Source organism: Candoia aspera, chromosome 2, assembly GCF_035149785.1.
Source record: "Candoia aspera isolate rCanAsp1 chromosome 2, rCanAsp1.hap2, whole genome shotgun sequence".
Taxonomy (NCBI): Eukaryota; Metazoa; Chordata; class Lepidosauria; order Squamata; family Boidae; genus Candoia; species Candoia aspera.
In genome coordinates, this window is record NC_086154.1 from 26,222,020 (window position 1) to 26,237,992 (window position 15,973).

At 37.3% G+C, this 15,973-nt stretch overlaps 1 protein-coding gene across 7 annotated transcripts in view; it reads right to left on the minus strand.

The window, feature by feature from the left end:
• The window catches only part of MAGI1 (membrane associated guanylate kinase, WW and PDZ domain containing 1), a 478,937-nt gene that overhangs the window by 119,661 nt on the left and 343,303 nt on the right, over positions 1-15,973 (minus strand). For all 7 annotated transcript variants that reach the window (XM_063291537.1, XM_063291536.1, XM_063291535.1 and 4 more), the window contains exons 4-6: positions 7,779-7,982; positions 4,407-4,617; positions 2,546-2,628 (exon numbers count right to left, since the gene is read on the minus strand). In XM_063291537.1, the coding sequence (XP_063147607.1) occupies positions 2,546-2,628; positions 4,407-4,617; positions 7,779-7,982 (498 nt within the window). The remainder of the gene's footprint in view (positions 1-2,545; positions 2,629-4,406; positions 4,618-7,778; positions 7,983-15,973) is intronic.

Below are 15,973 nucleotides of genomic sequence, written 5' to 3' on the forward strand. Positions count from 1 at the left end.
CTTATTTATTTGATTTCTATAGCCGCCCTTCTCAGCAAGTGATTCAGAGCAGCTTACAATATGCTATTAGTGTGATCATCTGCCAGAAAATTTTTGCCCACCTCTGCAGCATCACTCTCAAAACAATATGCATTAAAAAAAAAATACTGTGGAAGTACCTTCAAAGCAGAAATTTATTATTTCTGAAATATATATTTAACTTTTGTTTATTCATGTCAGTTCAATTTATGTTTAAAGTGGGATGTGATGTTTAGCTTTTTAACATCAATGATGTTAAACTCTCTCTACTATAGTGCTTGAATTTCTGACTCCCCACATCTGCCATTCCTAATCCTATATCCTAAGTAAATCTTTTGAGCTACAGAACACCCACACATGTTCTGGGTAACTATATGAACAAATATTTCTGTCACCTTTATGCATACATACATACATACATACATACGTACGTACAGACAGACAGGCAGGCATATAAAACTAGCCTAAGTGAGTCAACAAGAACTATTTCCATTTTCAAAAAAGAACTTCCTTAATTAGTTTTTTAAATGCTTTGTTTTAAATGAAGTTAAGCCTAGACTTTCTGAAATGTTTTCAAATGAGGTATATTCTCCTGTTTGCTTAAAAAGGGTTTGCTTTTATACATTTCCTTTTTTCCCCTATTCTCAATGCATACTTAACAAATTAAGGTAGTTTGGTTTCTTAAAGTGGAAATTAGTTTGCTTCCTTCAGTTTGTATATATTACAAAATATATCACTGCAGAAAAGAAGAACCAGGTACATATTTTCCCTTCAATAAAGTAAGAAAGTCTTTGGGTCCAAATGAATATGATAATAAAACACAAGATTTTATACAGTAACTTATCTCTAATGTCTAGTCTTGTTTTACCTAGAGTGATTTTGAAACTATATCTACTATAATTATGATTCCAGTAGCCAAAAAAATAAATAAATCTAAGAGAACAAATAACAATTATAACTAAAATACCACCTAGCTTAGAAATTTAGTTTTAGCCTTTAATCCTAAAATAATTTTGAACATCTTCTTCCCTATTTTCTTGCCAAGACCTTGTAACCATAATTAGACATTCCCACCTAATGAGATGAGACAAGGTTGACGGCCATTAAACGCACGGTTCTTTTGGTGGCAAGCCTTATTTGTCAAATGCTCTCTCCAGTGGTCCATCTGATGCCTGCATCGTGATCTTTTAAACCACAAGTGATGATACTTTTATTTTCCTTAACAGTTTTAGTAATGTTAAAATGCACACTACTTGTTTTGCCATTGTTTTCCTTTCATTTATGTACTGATTTTTTATTATTGTTGTTGTTGTTGCTACTGCTGATTTTTTCTTTATTGCTTTCAAAATTGTTTTTTCCAGGCTGGGTGTTTGCTGGGTATACGGCTTCCTAATTCCAACCAAACTTGAATATTCTCCCCCATCCCATGCCATGAAAAAAAGAATTGCTTCCTATATAGACATACCCATCCAAAGACCTAGGAATGCAGTGGCTATGGCTATATGTTTGTCTCAATCCCTTTGTCTTGGCACATATCTGAGCATCACTGAACTGGCTGAATATTTCTTTCGATAAAGATCAACGTCAGGCAACCAATGAGATATGTGGAGTTCCCCAGCTTCTTCTAAGGCAGCCTTTTTCAACCTTTGGACACTGGAGGAACCCTTGAAATATTTTCCAGGCCTCAGGGAACCCCTGCACATTCAGGCTCAAATAGAGGCCAGAAGTTCAAAAATTATTATATTTGTTTCATGTGTAGGCCTGTATATACGCATTAACAGTATTCTTAAACTAAAAAATAAAGAATGAAACTTACCTCTTTCATGTGAAGTTGCTCGAATTTGAAATAATTTTTAAATAAATTGTGATCTCCCAAGGAACCCCTAGTGATCTCTCATGCAACCCTAGGGTTCCATGGAACCCTGATTGAGAAACCCTGTTCTAAGGTCTTGGAGTACCATATGGTTATACTGTTGAAATTGTGTAGCATACTAGTTAATTATGGAGACATTTATCTTCATCCTTTTAGATCCATTAATAAGTGATACTAAAGCGGGTACATTTTGCTTTGAATATGCTTAATCCACCCATTTTACTAAAAGCAAACAAAACAAAACAAAAATGGCAGTGAGAAGAACACTAAGAACCCCAGCTGTGTTCCTTCTCTTACATCATTATGTCACCAATGGGCCTTCTGAAACTCTTGAAGGCCTACAAGCCATTTTTAAAAAATGTGCTCAGTAACAGCAAAAGCGTTACCCACTCAAACTGGTACACTGCAGATGTGTTAAGACTACAGGCCATGCTGGGATATTCTAGTCCCAAGACTTCTGGAGGGCACCCAGTTGCTGAAGATGACTATAGACCAACATGTAATTCTTAGATCACTTGTCATTAATGCACAATGACTGGCTAACAGCTAAAGTTCGATTACAGCCACAGAATCAAGTCTGAATTGTAAACCACTGACATTCGAAACAGGAGAAGGTGGACTTTCCAAATGTTATTTAAGCACTGACTGTCTTACCATCATCTTCACATTCTTCTAGAGGCTTTTGCTGTTTGTTCAGGCACCTTGGGTCTAGCCAAGACGTTGTTTTAGTATTATGACTGCAAATAAAAAAATAGAAAAAAATACGTTTTATAAAAACATGTTATCATTGACAAAAGCATAACATGTGAACATAAGTTTTATTTTCAGCATATGTATGATGCTACTCGGGGGTGTATGGGATTGGATTGTGAGCCACATACAACCATGGATCTTTATCCTCCATTCTAATCACTGTTGCAGTTTCCAATTCTTTTTTAAAGAAGATGTCATTTTAATTCTTGGTATATCTACAACCCAGCAGAGTCTTATGACTATTCACCATTTTTCATTCCATCAAAGAACCACAATGCATTTGCCTGGATCCAAAGATAAATAGGAAAACATAGAAAACTTGTTATTCTGTATTGTTGAAACAAAATAGCGTAATTCCTTCCACAAATCTCAAAAGAATGATCTAATCATCAAAATGATCTAATCCTCCCTGTGAAATTGTGTGAAGGGAAATATACATGTTCCTTTGAAGATTCCCTATTAAATAACAGTTCTGCTTTCAAAGGAGCATATTCACATCCCTGCTATCCATTACTAGCAATGTGAAAGCTGGAGTGGGAGGTCACCACTTCACACACTACGTTATCCACCCTTGCAATGCAGGAAGGATCCACCCATTCAATTCTTTTGTGCATTTTTGGGCAATTAATCACCAGTTGGTAAACTAAGGCATAGAAATCCAGCAAGCAAAGCAAATTAACAATAATGGAGAACAGCGTGTCTGCCAAGGTGCAAAACAGTTTATACCTCAAAATCATAAAGGGATTTTGTAAAATATTTGAATATCTTTCCAAACTGAAGGTGAGCAAGGTATTTATGGTGGCAGAACCATGCAAAGTTCTGGGCTAAGTATTGCTTAAATGAAAATTATTTTTTTAGTTTGCCACCCTATAATTTGTTTACTATAGCAAATAGAGATGACTAATTTTGAATAGTGTAAGGCAGCTACTGTTGAATGTTTAATGACTTGCCATGTAGTAAGAATTTAGCTTCTAATTTATTCTATCAGCAGCCAAAGTGTTATGTAATGAAATGTTTAACATCATCACTGTATGAAGAATTGTCATAAGTCAGCAACTCTATGTGTATTTACTTGAAGTCAACCCTACTGGATTCAGTACAATGTGTTTATGAATTAATATGCTATGATTAATCAATGTGTGTTGAAAGAAAGGTCCAAAGGCTGCCTTCATTATGTCTATTCTCTGGAACTGCAAAACTGAGAAATACGTGGTCTGGATGAATCACTCAGCATGAGCCCCAGGCAACTTGGAGGTTGCACTTCCAAGGAACATCATCACCTAAGGAAGAAACAACCTGTCCCTAGTCACAAGGAATGGCTGTACAAAGCTTGGTTCCTCTTGCCTACAAAAGAAAGAACATTATTCCATTTGTTATTGGCCTCCCAAGTTGAAAAGTACCACACTATGGTCTTATTCAGGAACAAGGGCTACTAGACTAGTTGCAATGCATATATCAATGGAAGATCAGCATGGCTCCACCTAAATGCCTGTGTAAACCTCATCACTTCATTCAGGACATTATCAAACGGTTTTTCTTTTACTCTCTCCCCTTGTATAATCTTCTCCAACTTCAAAGCTTGAGATGGTGCCCCTTTAGAAGACCAAGAATTTATAAAATTAAGCAAGATAAAGGTAAATAGCTTATGTCTCAGAAATGCAATGATAATTTAACCCTTCTCCAGAATTCCTCTCCATGTTCAGAAGACACAGAGAGATTTATGGAACTGAAAGATTTAAAAAGAAATAAAAAGACACTTTACTCTATAAAGTAGACTTCTCCATTCTCTGTATAAGCCATCTCCCAGTTTTCAGGCAGAGGACCCAAGTTTTCCTCTGCACAAGGAGGTAGGTATTGAGGGAGCTTCTCAGAAGTTTCCGTGGTGGGAACAGTGATGATGCTACTATTCAGAGATGGGAGAACTGCATCTCTTATACTGTGTATATTGTGCTCGTCTTGTTCACCAGAGTCGGCTGGAGAAGAACATCACAAAAAATAATAAAAAGTAAAAGTGATTATTACTTAGAATATTTGTAATGTCACCATTTTTGTTTCCAATCCTACTTGGTTCAGACCAGTGCTTCCCAAACCAGGGTAAATTATCCAAAATTGGGTAAAAGTGGTTTTTCCTTGAGTAACGACGCACGAACTCATTACCCAATCATAACAGGGACATTTAAATTGAACTCAAAGTGTTTTACCAACATTGGGCAAAAAGGAATTTCCAATAAGCGGTGTTGGGTAATGAAGGAAAAAGTTTGGGAACCACTGCTTTAGACATTTCACCCACTAATTCAGAGTGTGTCTGAAATTATCACATAGTGATACAGACGGTTAGACCCAAGTGGCTCAAGATCACACTGGACTGAATGAGGGAAAGATCAGTTTTGTTCTTTTGTTTTGTGACCAATGATCTGGAGTAAGGGTTGTATTGGTAGGAAGGACATGCATTAGTTCTGGAAAGTTACACACACAAACATATTTCAAAAAAGATCTGTCCAAACTGGAAAGTCACAAATACAATTTCAGTATTAAAAGATCCACACTGAGACCCCCCCCCCAAATTCTAAACTTTAAATATACATTCATGGAGCCTGACTCAGTAGTGAATGAATAAAAAACATACATAGTTCTAAATGGCTGAAAAAGTGAAGGTACAATTACTGTAAAGGAGAAAACATCTACAATGAGATTCTAAGAAAAGGAATGTTTTCATGCAGAAATCCTGAAACTTTATATAGGATAATTGTTTAATCCACTAGAAAACTTTGCACAGCTTTAGCCATCATGCCTCAAAAATAACATTGTAGCCTTGAAAAGATGTAGAAAATAGAAACTAAAATGATCAAGAGCTGAAGTAACTCTCCTAAGTATAACATTTATGATGTTCGGGTTCTGAAACTTAGAAAAAAGCTTCAACATAAGGTAAAGGTGTATGGAAGTAAGTATGACATGGAGAAAGTCATAATACTAAAATTCAGGCTCATCCAAAAACGCTGAGAGATGGGATATTCAGGTTGGATACAACTAAGTAGCTCATCACAGCAGACATCTTGAAACTGGAACTCACTTCTGCAAGTTGTTACTGGCCACACTGTGGGTAATTACAACCATGTGTTTCAGTACTAAATGCTCAACGGCACATTTATCAATGATATGTATACTTTCATCATCATCGCCATAATCTAGAAAAACTTCTTTTAAAGGTATTGGAAAAATCAGATTATGACACTTCTCTCTGACTTGCTAGTTTCCACAAAATAGCTGTTCCTTAAAAACACGATCCACTTCACTTGTTATGGACAAGTAGGGATATGCAGTACTTTTGAACCAGAACAGAAAAACCACACTGCACACACTTCCTTGAAAAAGCTGTATCTTTTTGTGGATTTTCATGGAAGCCACAGGATCCCAGGAAATACATATACAAGATAAAGAGGCAATGATAGGGTGCAACAGGTGATGTGTTTAATATTTCAAATGCAATTCCCAATACGTGGGAACGACAAAATATGACTATATCTGCAAAATGATTAGATGAGCTCATTTTCACAATCGCCCATGGAATTTTAGAAACTAGCTCCTGGTAGAAGTAAGTTTATCACCTACTCTTAAGGAACTGTCAGCCTTACCAGGTAGACCAGATAGGAAACACAACCAGATGAGTTAATCCTACTTTACTGTAAGGCTACATTAAAAGAATATTTATTTATTTATTTAGTCCCCGCCCATCTCCTCCTATTGGGGGACTCTGGGAGGTTTACAATAGTTGATTAAAACAACAACCATACAATATAAACAGAATATACAAATATAAAATTAAAATTTTATAAAATTATCTAATAAGTAAATATTAAAAAGGGTAAAAAAGTAAAAAAGCCCAAGCCTTACAAGTCTAAAAGTACAATTGTCCCACCGTCTCCTTTATCCCCAAGAAACTAGGGAGGGTCCCTTCTGAGCCTCTTGCCCCACCCACTATCCAGCTGCGGGCTATGCTGTCTCTTATCTGGCCATTCCCTAGGCAGCGTCTCTGGGCCCCAGTCTCCCAAGGTCATCCCCACATAACATTACAGGAACTAGCAAGTAAGTGTATCACCTACTCTTAAGGAACTTATTAAAAACTAACTTTTTTACAAGTAATGCGGATAAGACCACTGAATTACAGACCCATGTCAGGTACTGAAAACTAAGTATTTAAGTTGCAATTTATATCTTGTCTCATCAAAGGTATTCCTCTGGTTAGTGCTTAATTTTGTAAAAGGACAAACAGGATAGTGCCGTTTGTCAACAACAAAAGAATAACAAAATATAACTTTATTTCTCTGAAATAGTCCTAGTAAAGGTGAACAAGATTTTTAAAAAATCTTTAACCCATTCATCTTTGATTAAACTTTTTACACTAACTCTTACGCATAATAGGGTGAAATGTAGTTAAAATACATAATACTGGGAATAATTATTTGGAAGTAAGCAACTTTCTTAATTAACCATCCCTCATTTGTCAGAGTCATTAGGAGTTGGGCTGCCTACAAGTTTAATTTTTTATTATTATTATTATTATTAGTAGTAGTAGTAGTAGTAGTATTTAAAAGGACCTTGAAGCTGTTCTCTTTGAAACAGGATGTAGACATTCAAATTACGCTCCATTGGGTGATTTTTAAAAAAGTATTATCATTAGTGGCAACTCTTCTTTTCAATCTAACTCTCAGTGTTGTTGTCTTATATGTCTCATCACAGATTACAACACATTTCTCTGATGTATTAAATAATATATTAGTAGATAAAGATATATAGGATTATTGCCTAGGAGCCAAATTCTAACTACTATAATAGGCTTTCGTGACCCATCTGATAACTTAAATTCAAAAAATTATAGGTCACTTCCTGAGGGTATACTCTCATGTAGTCAAGCTGAAATACAAATTTTAACTTCGAAGTTAGAAAAAATCTTACTGCTAACAGAATGCCATTCATACCTTTCTATGACAAACCTACAGTTTCATTTTGACCACAGTAGTCAGACATTTAAATACAGGAATCATCTTAAGAAAAAAAATACATATTACATGGATCATGATTCTCCCGAACATCCAATTAATAAGTGAGAGAAGGAGAGAGAGATTGATTGATTTACCTGTAAAGCTACTGCTCATTTCAGGGGTGTCATCCTCTTCATTCTCTGCATGTACTAAACCAGCATTTTGCATATCATTGTAGGACTTGGTTCGTTTGGGAGTTGACTGCTTGGAACTTGACGGGAGGTTTTGCAAAGCATCAGCGTTACTCACTTTCCCACTGAGGGGTTGGCTGGGAGGTTTGGGTGTTCCATAATAGTTACCTAGGAAATAGAAAAACGTTTCATTTATTTATTTGATTCAATTTAGGCCCAACCCGATTCCAGCTGTAGGAGGCGCACAATACAAAAGTTTATAAAAGGAGATGGGATCCAGCATAATGAAAGAATAAACAAAAGCACAACCAACAAGGGGAACCATCCATCTCAAACCAAGGCTTGGGAGAATAACCAGGTCTTCAAGACTTTATGGAAAGCCAGCACGGTGAGAACCATACAGATCCCAGGGGAGGAGGATCTAATTCTAAATTTGCAAGTTGTTGTTTTTTGTTTTTTAAGATGCTATCCCATTAAAAGTTTTCTTTTTCTCCCTTTCACTAGCTGCAATTATAGCCATTTTTCCTTCTTTTATACAGGTATGAGTAAGTTTTCTTCCCTGCCTTCCCATCAACTGGAAAACCTAAACAGACATCTGTTGTTTTACCTTGCAGAAACCTAGCCATTTTTAATCTAAAAAGAGGAACAAAATCTGCTTTTTTTAGGTGCACCAAATGTACAAAGGCTAAAACAAAAGGCCACTGTAACCAATGGAAGAAAAAAAGTGGAAGAAAAAAATTTACTACATTTGAATTTCAATTAGTTATCTCTAAAGAAGTGCACACTGACTTACTGTAATGTTGAGACATATTTACAGGGAACTCCTCACAAAATTCAAAAGTATTACTATCACCCAGAAAAATAAGGGAAGGCTGGGATGATGTGCTTTAATACACATCCTCAGTAGATGGCAGTTTCATTTAAAAGCAAAATTTAAAAAGTTTGCAAAAAAAAAGCATAGAATAAAACCCCATGACACCTGCTTTAGAAGGATACGCTTTCAACTGTTGAAGTCAGAAAAGAGAAACAAAAGACATCAGATATACTGTACATAATTTCAGCAGAAAATCACTCCTCAGCAAATGCATGTCAGATCTGGAAGCCACTCTCCTCAAAATTGATGTCCAGGAGAAGCTCTTCCAACTGTGTTAGAGTCATTGCATCTCCAGTCTCTGTAGCATATGCTCGGAGATTTTCAGGATAGCACCAGGAAAAATATTACACATTTATCCCACCCCGGATGCACAGCCTTGTGCCTGCCAGTAACTGTTAAAATCCATGGGTTTTGCACAGCTCACATTCCGGGGGAGGGCCCTCAGGGTGTAGATTTTTAAAAATACTTTTTTAGATGTGTTAAGTCTATCTGACAGTTTTGTTTCCTGCTGAAAATATTCAGAAAATGACTGCCAAAAAAAAAGATATGTGTAGGGGATAGCATTTGAAGCCTCATGAAGCTCACGGTCTGCCCAATCTGGTTTGAAATAACTGCAGACTATCAATTAAATGCTTCCCTGGATTCAATAAACTCAGTGATAGAAGATGATTAATTTTTCCTAAACAGGAAAACTGTATTTCCTAGGCATTAAAAAAAAAAAAAAAAGAATGATCAATGCCATACCTGTAGATACCAGGGTATCAATCAACCCCCAAATGTCACTTATGACACCAGCACTTAAATTAAAACTTTTTTAAATGAGCATTTTTTCTTGCAGTTTCCAAATCTGGTGAGATTTTGGCTTTATTGCACGTGGTCTTGCATATGTTGCAATGAGAATACTGAAATCTTGTGAAACTGAGAGTGACGAAGGTGAGTGGGGAATACCAGGCCATCATGCAAGTTTATGCAACGATCCTCAGTACTTGACAAGTTTGCTATGTACTTCGTTTAAGAGGACAACATCTAACCGGGAATGATGTAGTTTTAGCTATGAGCCAAGACCTTAGCTGTGCAGTCTAGCCCAATATCAATTTATTAGCCTAAGAAAATGTTATATATCAAAGTACAACCTTAGGCTGAACCATATTACAATTACAGAAATACTTCTAGAAAACAAACTAGATCATTAACAGGATACTACTTTCTAAACCTCTCTTGATCAGAGAGATGAAAAGCCCCATTTAAGTCTCCAATGGGGTGAACTTTCTCTCACCCACACCCTGAACTACAACTGTTATAATCTGCTCCTGGAGGAGACTAAGCTAGAGAAAATTGCTTGATAGAGTGATTCCTTTTCAAAGGCCTTGTATAAATCAGTTCCAACGAACATAAAGACTTTAGCTTCAGTGCAGATGCAGCACCTTTAAACTCATTCTTCATTTTGGATTTGAAATGTACATGTATACATTATTGATACAGAGGAAATGGCTTCTTCTAGTAAAAGCCTTAATGGGAATAATGAGTGCTCTTACAGCACATCCTGTCTCTCTTATTTGTATGCTCTATATAATGCCAGAGTAGTTAAGAGATGGCAGGATGATGAATGGGGGAGAACACTGAAAAAGACCAGAAAAGAAAGGAAGAAATTAGGAAAAGAAAGCAATTCTTTAGGCCATCTTCCTATAGTAGTTGGGTTGCAATAGGCAATAAAGTGTCCAAAAGCAACACCGTTTCCATGACGTCTTCCATGATGCTATAATGCCCATCATGCGTATAAACAGACAGATTCCTTTAACTGCAAAAAATAGAAACTGGGTTTCTCATATATGAGAATGTCTCATATAAGCATTTTGGAAGAGAATTTGGTAGCTACAATACCCGTTTTTGGAAGAATCGTTCACTGCCCAGAAAAAGACTGAGGTAAACTGAGGTGGCAAAGAAAATCCAGGGCTGGGGTAGAGAGGTACAGAGGTTGGAGAAGTTTCCTCTTCAGCTTCCTTTCTGATAAATTCATGTTTCTGTGACTGCACATGCCCAGATGGAAACCATTTTGTATGTACGCTCATGACATGTTCTCACGAACAGCGGCATACCTAACACATTTGACACCCAACATGGCCACCTCCACTCACTGACTTGCACCACAAGGCCCCAGAAGCACAGCCAACTGCACCTCCATTGCTGTGCTGCCAACCAGCAACCAGCTGATCAACACACTGGGAGCAGTGACCCAACTCCACGCCTGCCATCAACACTCCAGTTAGCCTCCTCATCTTCTGCAGCGTACCATCTTATTACCTGCTCCCACCACCCCGCCCTTGGTATGCCACTGCCCTTAAACATTGTTTTATAAAACTCTACAGTTTTATAGATGAAACTGTAGCTGACAAGCTTGTTACAGTGACATTCCACTAACTGGTATAATCATTCAAGTTCTGCTCCAGTTCATCTCTCATTCACTTTAACAAGGCAGTGGAACAACTGCTAGTAGATTAGTATTCAAAACAGAGTATCATTCATCTTATGACCAAACTAGTCATTGTTCTAAGACAAAGCCTGTCTTTAAACTCATGATCCTGGGTTAGGTGTAGAAGATTGCAGTCTGTGACCTGTGGCAGTTTTGCAGCCCAGGTGCTCATCCTTGATGGGCAACTTGAAGGTTTCAGATTTCCCTTCCTTGCCTTGGACCAGAGAGGCTTTTGATGACTCTTGAGTGGACATAAAACCACTCAAAGCACAATTATTTTTCATGGTAATTCGACAGCAGATGGAGTTTGGGCTGTCCACAGCCCCCAATCTAGGACCACCTCCTTTATTATGACATTTATAAGCTGCTTGTCTTATGGGGATGCAAGGCAATATAACTGAGTTCTGTGAGATAAGTTAGCCTGAGAAGTTGTGACTGGCCCAAAACCACATTGTGAGTGCGAATTGGAACCTGGGTCTTTGTAATCTCAGCCCAATACCAGCCACTCCCTCTCAGCCAAACTCACCTCACAGGGCTGTTGTTGTGGGGAAAATAGGAGGAGGAAGTAGTATTAGGTATGTTCATCACCTTGAGTTATTTATAAAAATCATAAAGGCGGGATAGAAAATAAAGTAAGCAAGTAAATACATACATACATAAATACATACATACATACATACTTTAGCCACTACCTTCAATTGCCCCGCACGCAAGTACAAATTTTTCCATCTAATTCAACATAGTAGACAATTAAAAGAATATTAGGCTGGGATGTACAACATCCCAAAGTTTATATTTGCAGATAATTTCCCAAGAATTAGCTTTTCTTGTACAGAAAGTTTTTTAATATTCTACTTTCTACCCAGCCTCTCTTCTAAGAATTACACTAAAAACACACTGTCCTTTTGAAAATGTCATTCACACCTGCCTTCAGTCATTGGTTGTAATTAAAGGTTACATTTGGTTTTCCCACAATATGGAGAAACAAATGTCAAGACAGCTGGGAAACATTTCACATGTGTACATATGTTCTAGACCGCAAGTAGAAACAAACAATTCACTGATAACCTTTACAAAGGCTTCCTGTAATTCAGATTTTTTTCCCCTGAATATTAACCAGTATAGTAACTTATCCTTGTTTCTTTCTACAAAAGTAAAGCCAGGATCCTCCATCTGCATACACATAAGAGAACAGGCTATCAGTTTAAAGTTAACTAAGCAATTCTTCCTTTCATTACTGAAATGTGGGCATTTTCTTAACTGCAAATATATAAGCGTACTATGTTAATATTTGGAGGTGTATATTCTGATCTGATCCAGTGGTCTTTTGTATGTACATTGACTTTTACTATCCTGATTTCCAGATCTCAATTGTACCCCATTTGTTCTTTCACCTCCTAATGATGTAAATTACTTCAGTCATCAACTCAGGAAACACAAGCCTTACCCTATGATTTACTACAACACACCCACTGCAAATAATGAGAGCAGTCAAAGCAAAGCTTATGCAGAACAAATCGACCTATAGTCTGGAAGCTATTCAGTCAAAGCAAAGGGAAGGAAAGAGGGGGCGGTGAGAAAGGGAAAGAACCCTGAAAGAAATACATCACTACTCTACAAGTGATTTGGGAGCCACAAGAAGGAGCAGGAAAAAAAAGGCCTACATGTAAATCGAATCAATGGTTGTTTAATCATCATAATCTTCTCACAAGCCAGAAGCATAACATTTCACTTTTCACTGTGAATTTATGCAGCCACCGTAATTTAGTGATAAAAAAACACCGTGTTCAAAACACATTTAATTAATAACATGATGATTCCCAGAATATGTGAGGAGCAAACTTCCTTGCCTCATCAATAACAATGAGTGAAACAAACAAAGAATTAGGCAATTTGTACTGTGGTTTCTATTTCTGTGACTAGCCAAGGTTCATCAGAGTGTTTTAAAAAAGGATGAGAAGCAAAAGACAACTGAGGAAATACAAGATTTTCATGAGGATTCCTTCCCGTTGAAAGGTCCCTGAAAAAGTCCATAAAACAAAGAAACTCTTAAGCATATCTCAATACTACTTATTCATAATTTTTAAATTATTGTATTAGATCTCAAAGCAATGTACAAGATCTCTCCTCTGGGCCCATTTACTTGCACAACTATCTGGTCCAGAGGATTAGGCTGAGCTTATTCATTCATAAACCACGTGAGTTTATGAATGAATGAGATTTGAACCTGGGCCAACCATATCCTAATACAACACTTTAACCATTCAACAGACCAGCTTTATCTGGCATTGCAACTTTTCATCTCAGTGGCAAATGGTCAATTGTCTTTTCTTTAATCCCCTAACCCCTCCCCCCTCCTTGCTTTCAGCCCTTTTGTCTGTGTGCTTACTTTGGGATTTAAGGTGGGAATGGGGAGTGGTTTGCCTCTCCTGTTCACATGCCCATGCCCAAACCCCTCCCAGAAACCCCCTAAAACACAGCATTGCTTTTATTTCTGAGACACATCTAGGTCCTACATAAGCAATACAGCTATTTTTTAAAAGTATGGCCATAGCCCAGTGGTGTGAAAAAGGCAAGTTAGGTGACATTGTACCCTTAAAGGTGGTAGAGGGAATGCCAGGGGACAACTTTACTAATTTACTCATGCCTTCTGATAAACAGGTATATGTAAGAGGAAGTATCTTTGATGTGTTTCATAAACAACACATATCTCTTAGATGCTAGGATTCAGACAACAGTATATTGGCTTGCAAGTTAGTAGCTAGATTAGAGATCCTAGCACATAGAGCATGCTTGGGGTAAAGTCAGGCCTTGGCTGCATTTGGCCAAAATATGCTGAAACTGATCACAACTATTCTTACCATTAGCAGGGAACATTCCATGTGGCATGGTATTATGAAGGCTGTTAACTTAACCTACGTGGTCTTGATCTTACTTAAAGGCATGGTATAAAAGCCTTGATCAACCAAAGCCATGATGGGTGGCCGAGGTCAATATTTCATGGGCCCATCTGGTGTCGACCATGGTATATGAAAGATGGCAACCTGGAATACCTATGTGGCAGGGAAAATACCTCAACTGCAGAATGTAAAAGGAGTAAATGAATCTCAACTGATATTGCAAAAACTAGAAAAGCACAAATCTTTGTTATCAGACTTGTAAAGTTTCTCTCATTGTGTCACATTTTAAAGAATTCACTTTAGTGAAGATTTGCATTTAATTTTACTTATTTTTAAATGTTATTCTAACAAGAACTGATACTGGTAACGATTTTGAGTCAGACACTGGATTGGGAAGAATTTTCATATGCATTAAGAGAGGGAAAAATGATAAAGATGTATCATTAAGTCGTATCAAACTTGCAAGAAAAGAGATCTGATGAATAGTTTTTAAATTTATAAGAATGACCACTCTTTTTTTTTTAATGGAACATTTTAGTAGTTCTTTTTAATATACAGCCATTCAGCTTCACAATAATCTGAGAAAAGGGCATTATGATTGCTACAAGACACACAGAAACTTGTCAATGATCACCTCTCATAGATGGATTGGCAGAGCAACCCATTATCTAGAAAAGCTTTGCACAATGCCTTTATATTTATTTTTATAATCTTTAAGAATTATTTGCTATTGCTTCTAAAATTCCAAACTAGCAAATCTTTTTAAGTTTAAAAAGAAAGTTAAGTAAACTTAGGAGATTTTAAAAAACTGTCAAACTGAGCAGTAGAGGAGGGAAAAAACACTACAAGATAATCCTGTATATAGCTCTTCAGGAATATATCCTACTCAATTCTGTGAAGCTTTCTTCTAATCAAGTATGTATAGAATTGCAGCCAAAAAGGGCTTAAATGGCCTGCAACATCATTAACAAATCAATGAAGTCCAATGTTATTTAGACTTATATGCCCAGCTATCCAGACACCCAGACATTTCCAAATAAACAAATTACAGGAAGCAGTAAGTAATTGTTAACCACAGCACACATTAGGGTGGAGGCTGAAACAAACTTTAACATTATCATGAATATTTCTGCCCTCTCAGATATACTTTTCTAATACAATGGAGTAATGTGGTTTCTAGGAATAGGTAGAACAATGTAAATCTGTTCCATGTCACTGCCATATGTTATTCTGTTCCCTAAATTGTTTTTTTTCCCCCCTAAGAAAACCAATTTTCAAAAAACCACCAAACCTTCTATGGCTCTTGTATATATTTTGGACATATGGTTCCTCAATATAGGAGAGTATATGGAGCCTGTCTGGCCTAGTGGTTAAGGCTCCAGGCTAGAAACCAGGAGACTGAGAGTTCTAGTCCCACCTTAGGCATGAAAACCAGCTGGGTGACCTTGGGCCAATCACTCTCTCTCAGCCCAAGAGCCAATCAGGTGTGGTAGGAGAGTTCTAGTCCCGATTTAGGCATGAAAACCGGCTGGGTGACCTTGGGCCAGTCACTCTCTCAGCCCAAGAGCCAATCAGGCGTGGTAGCAGACTTCTAGTCCCGCCTTAGGTATGAAAACCGGCTGGGTGACCTTGGGCCAGTCGCTCTCTCTCAGCCCAAGAGCCAATCAGGCGTGGTAGGAGAGTTCTAGTTCCGCCTTAGGTATGAAAGCCGGCTGGGTGACCTTGGGCCAGTCGCTCTCTCTCAGCCCAACTCACCTCACAGGGTTGTTGTTGTGGGGAAAATAGCAGGAGGAAGGAGTATTAGGTGTGTTCACTTCCTTGAGTTATTTATAAAAATAATAAAGGCAGGATAAAAAATTTAAAAAAGTATGCATCTATATATTTTTGTATGCAACTAACTTTAATACATAATACA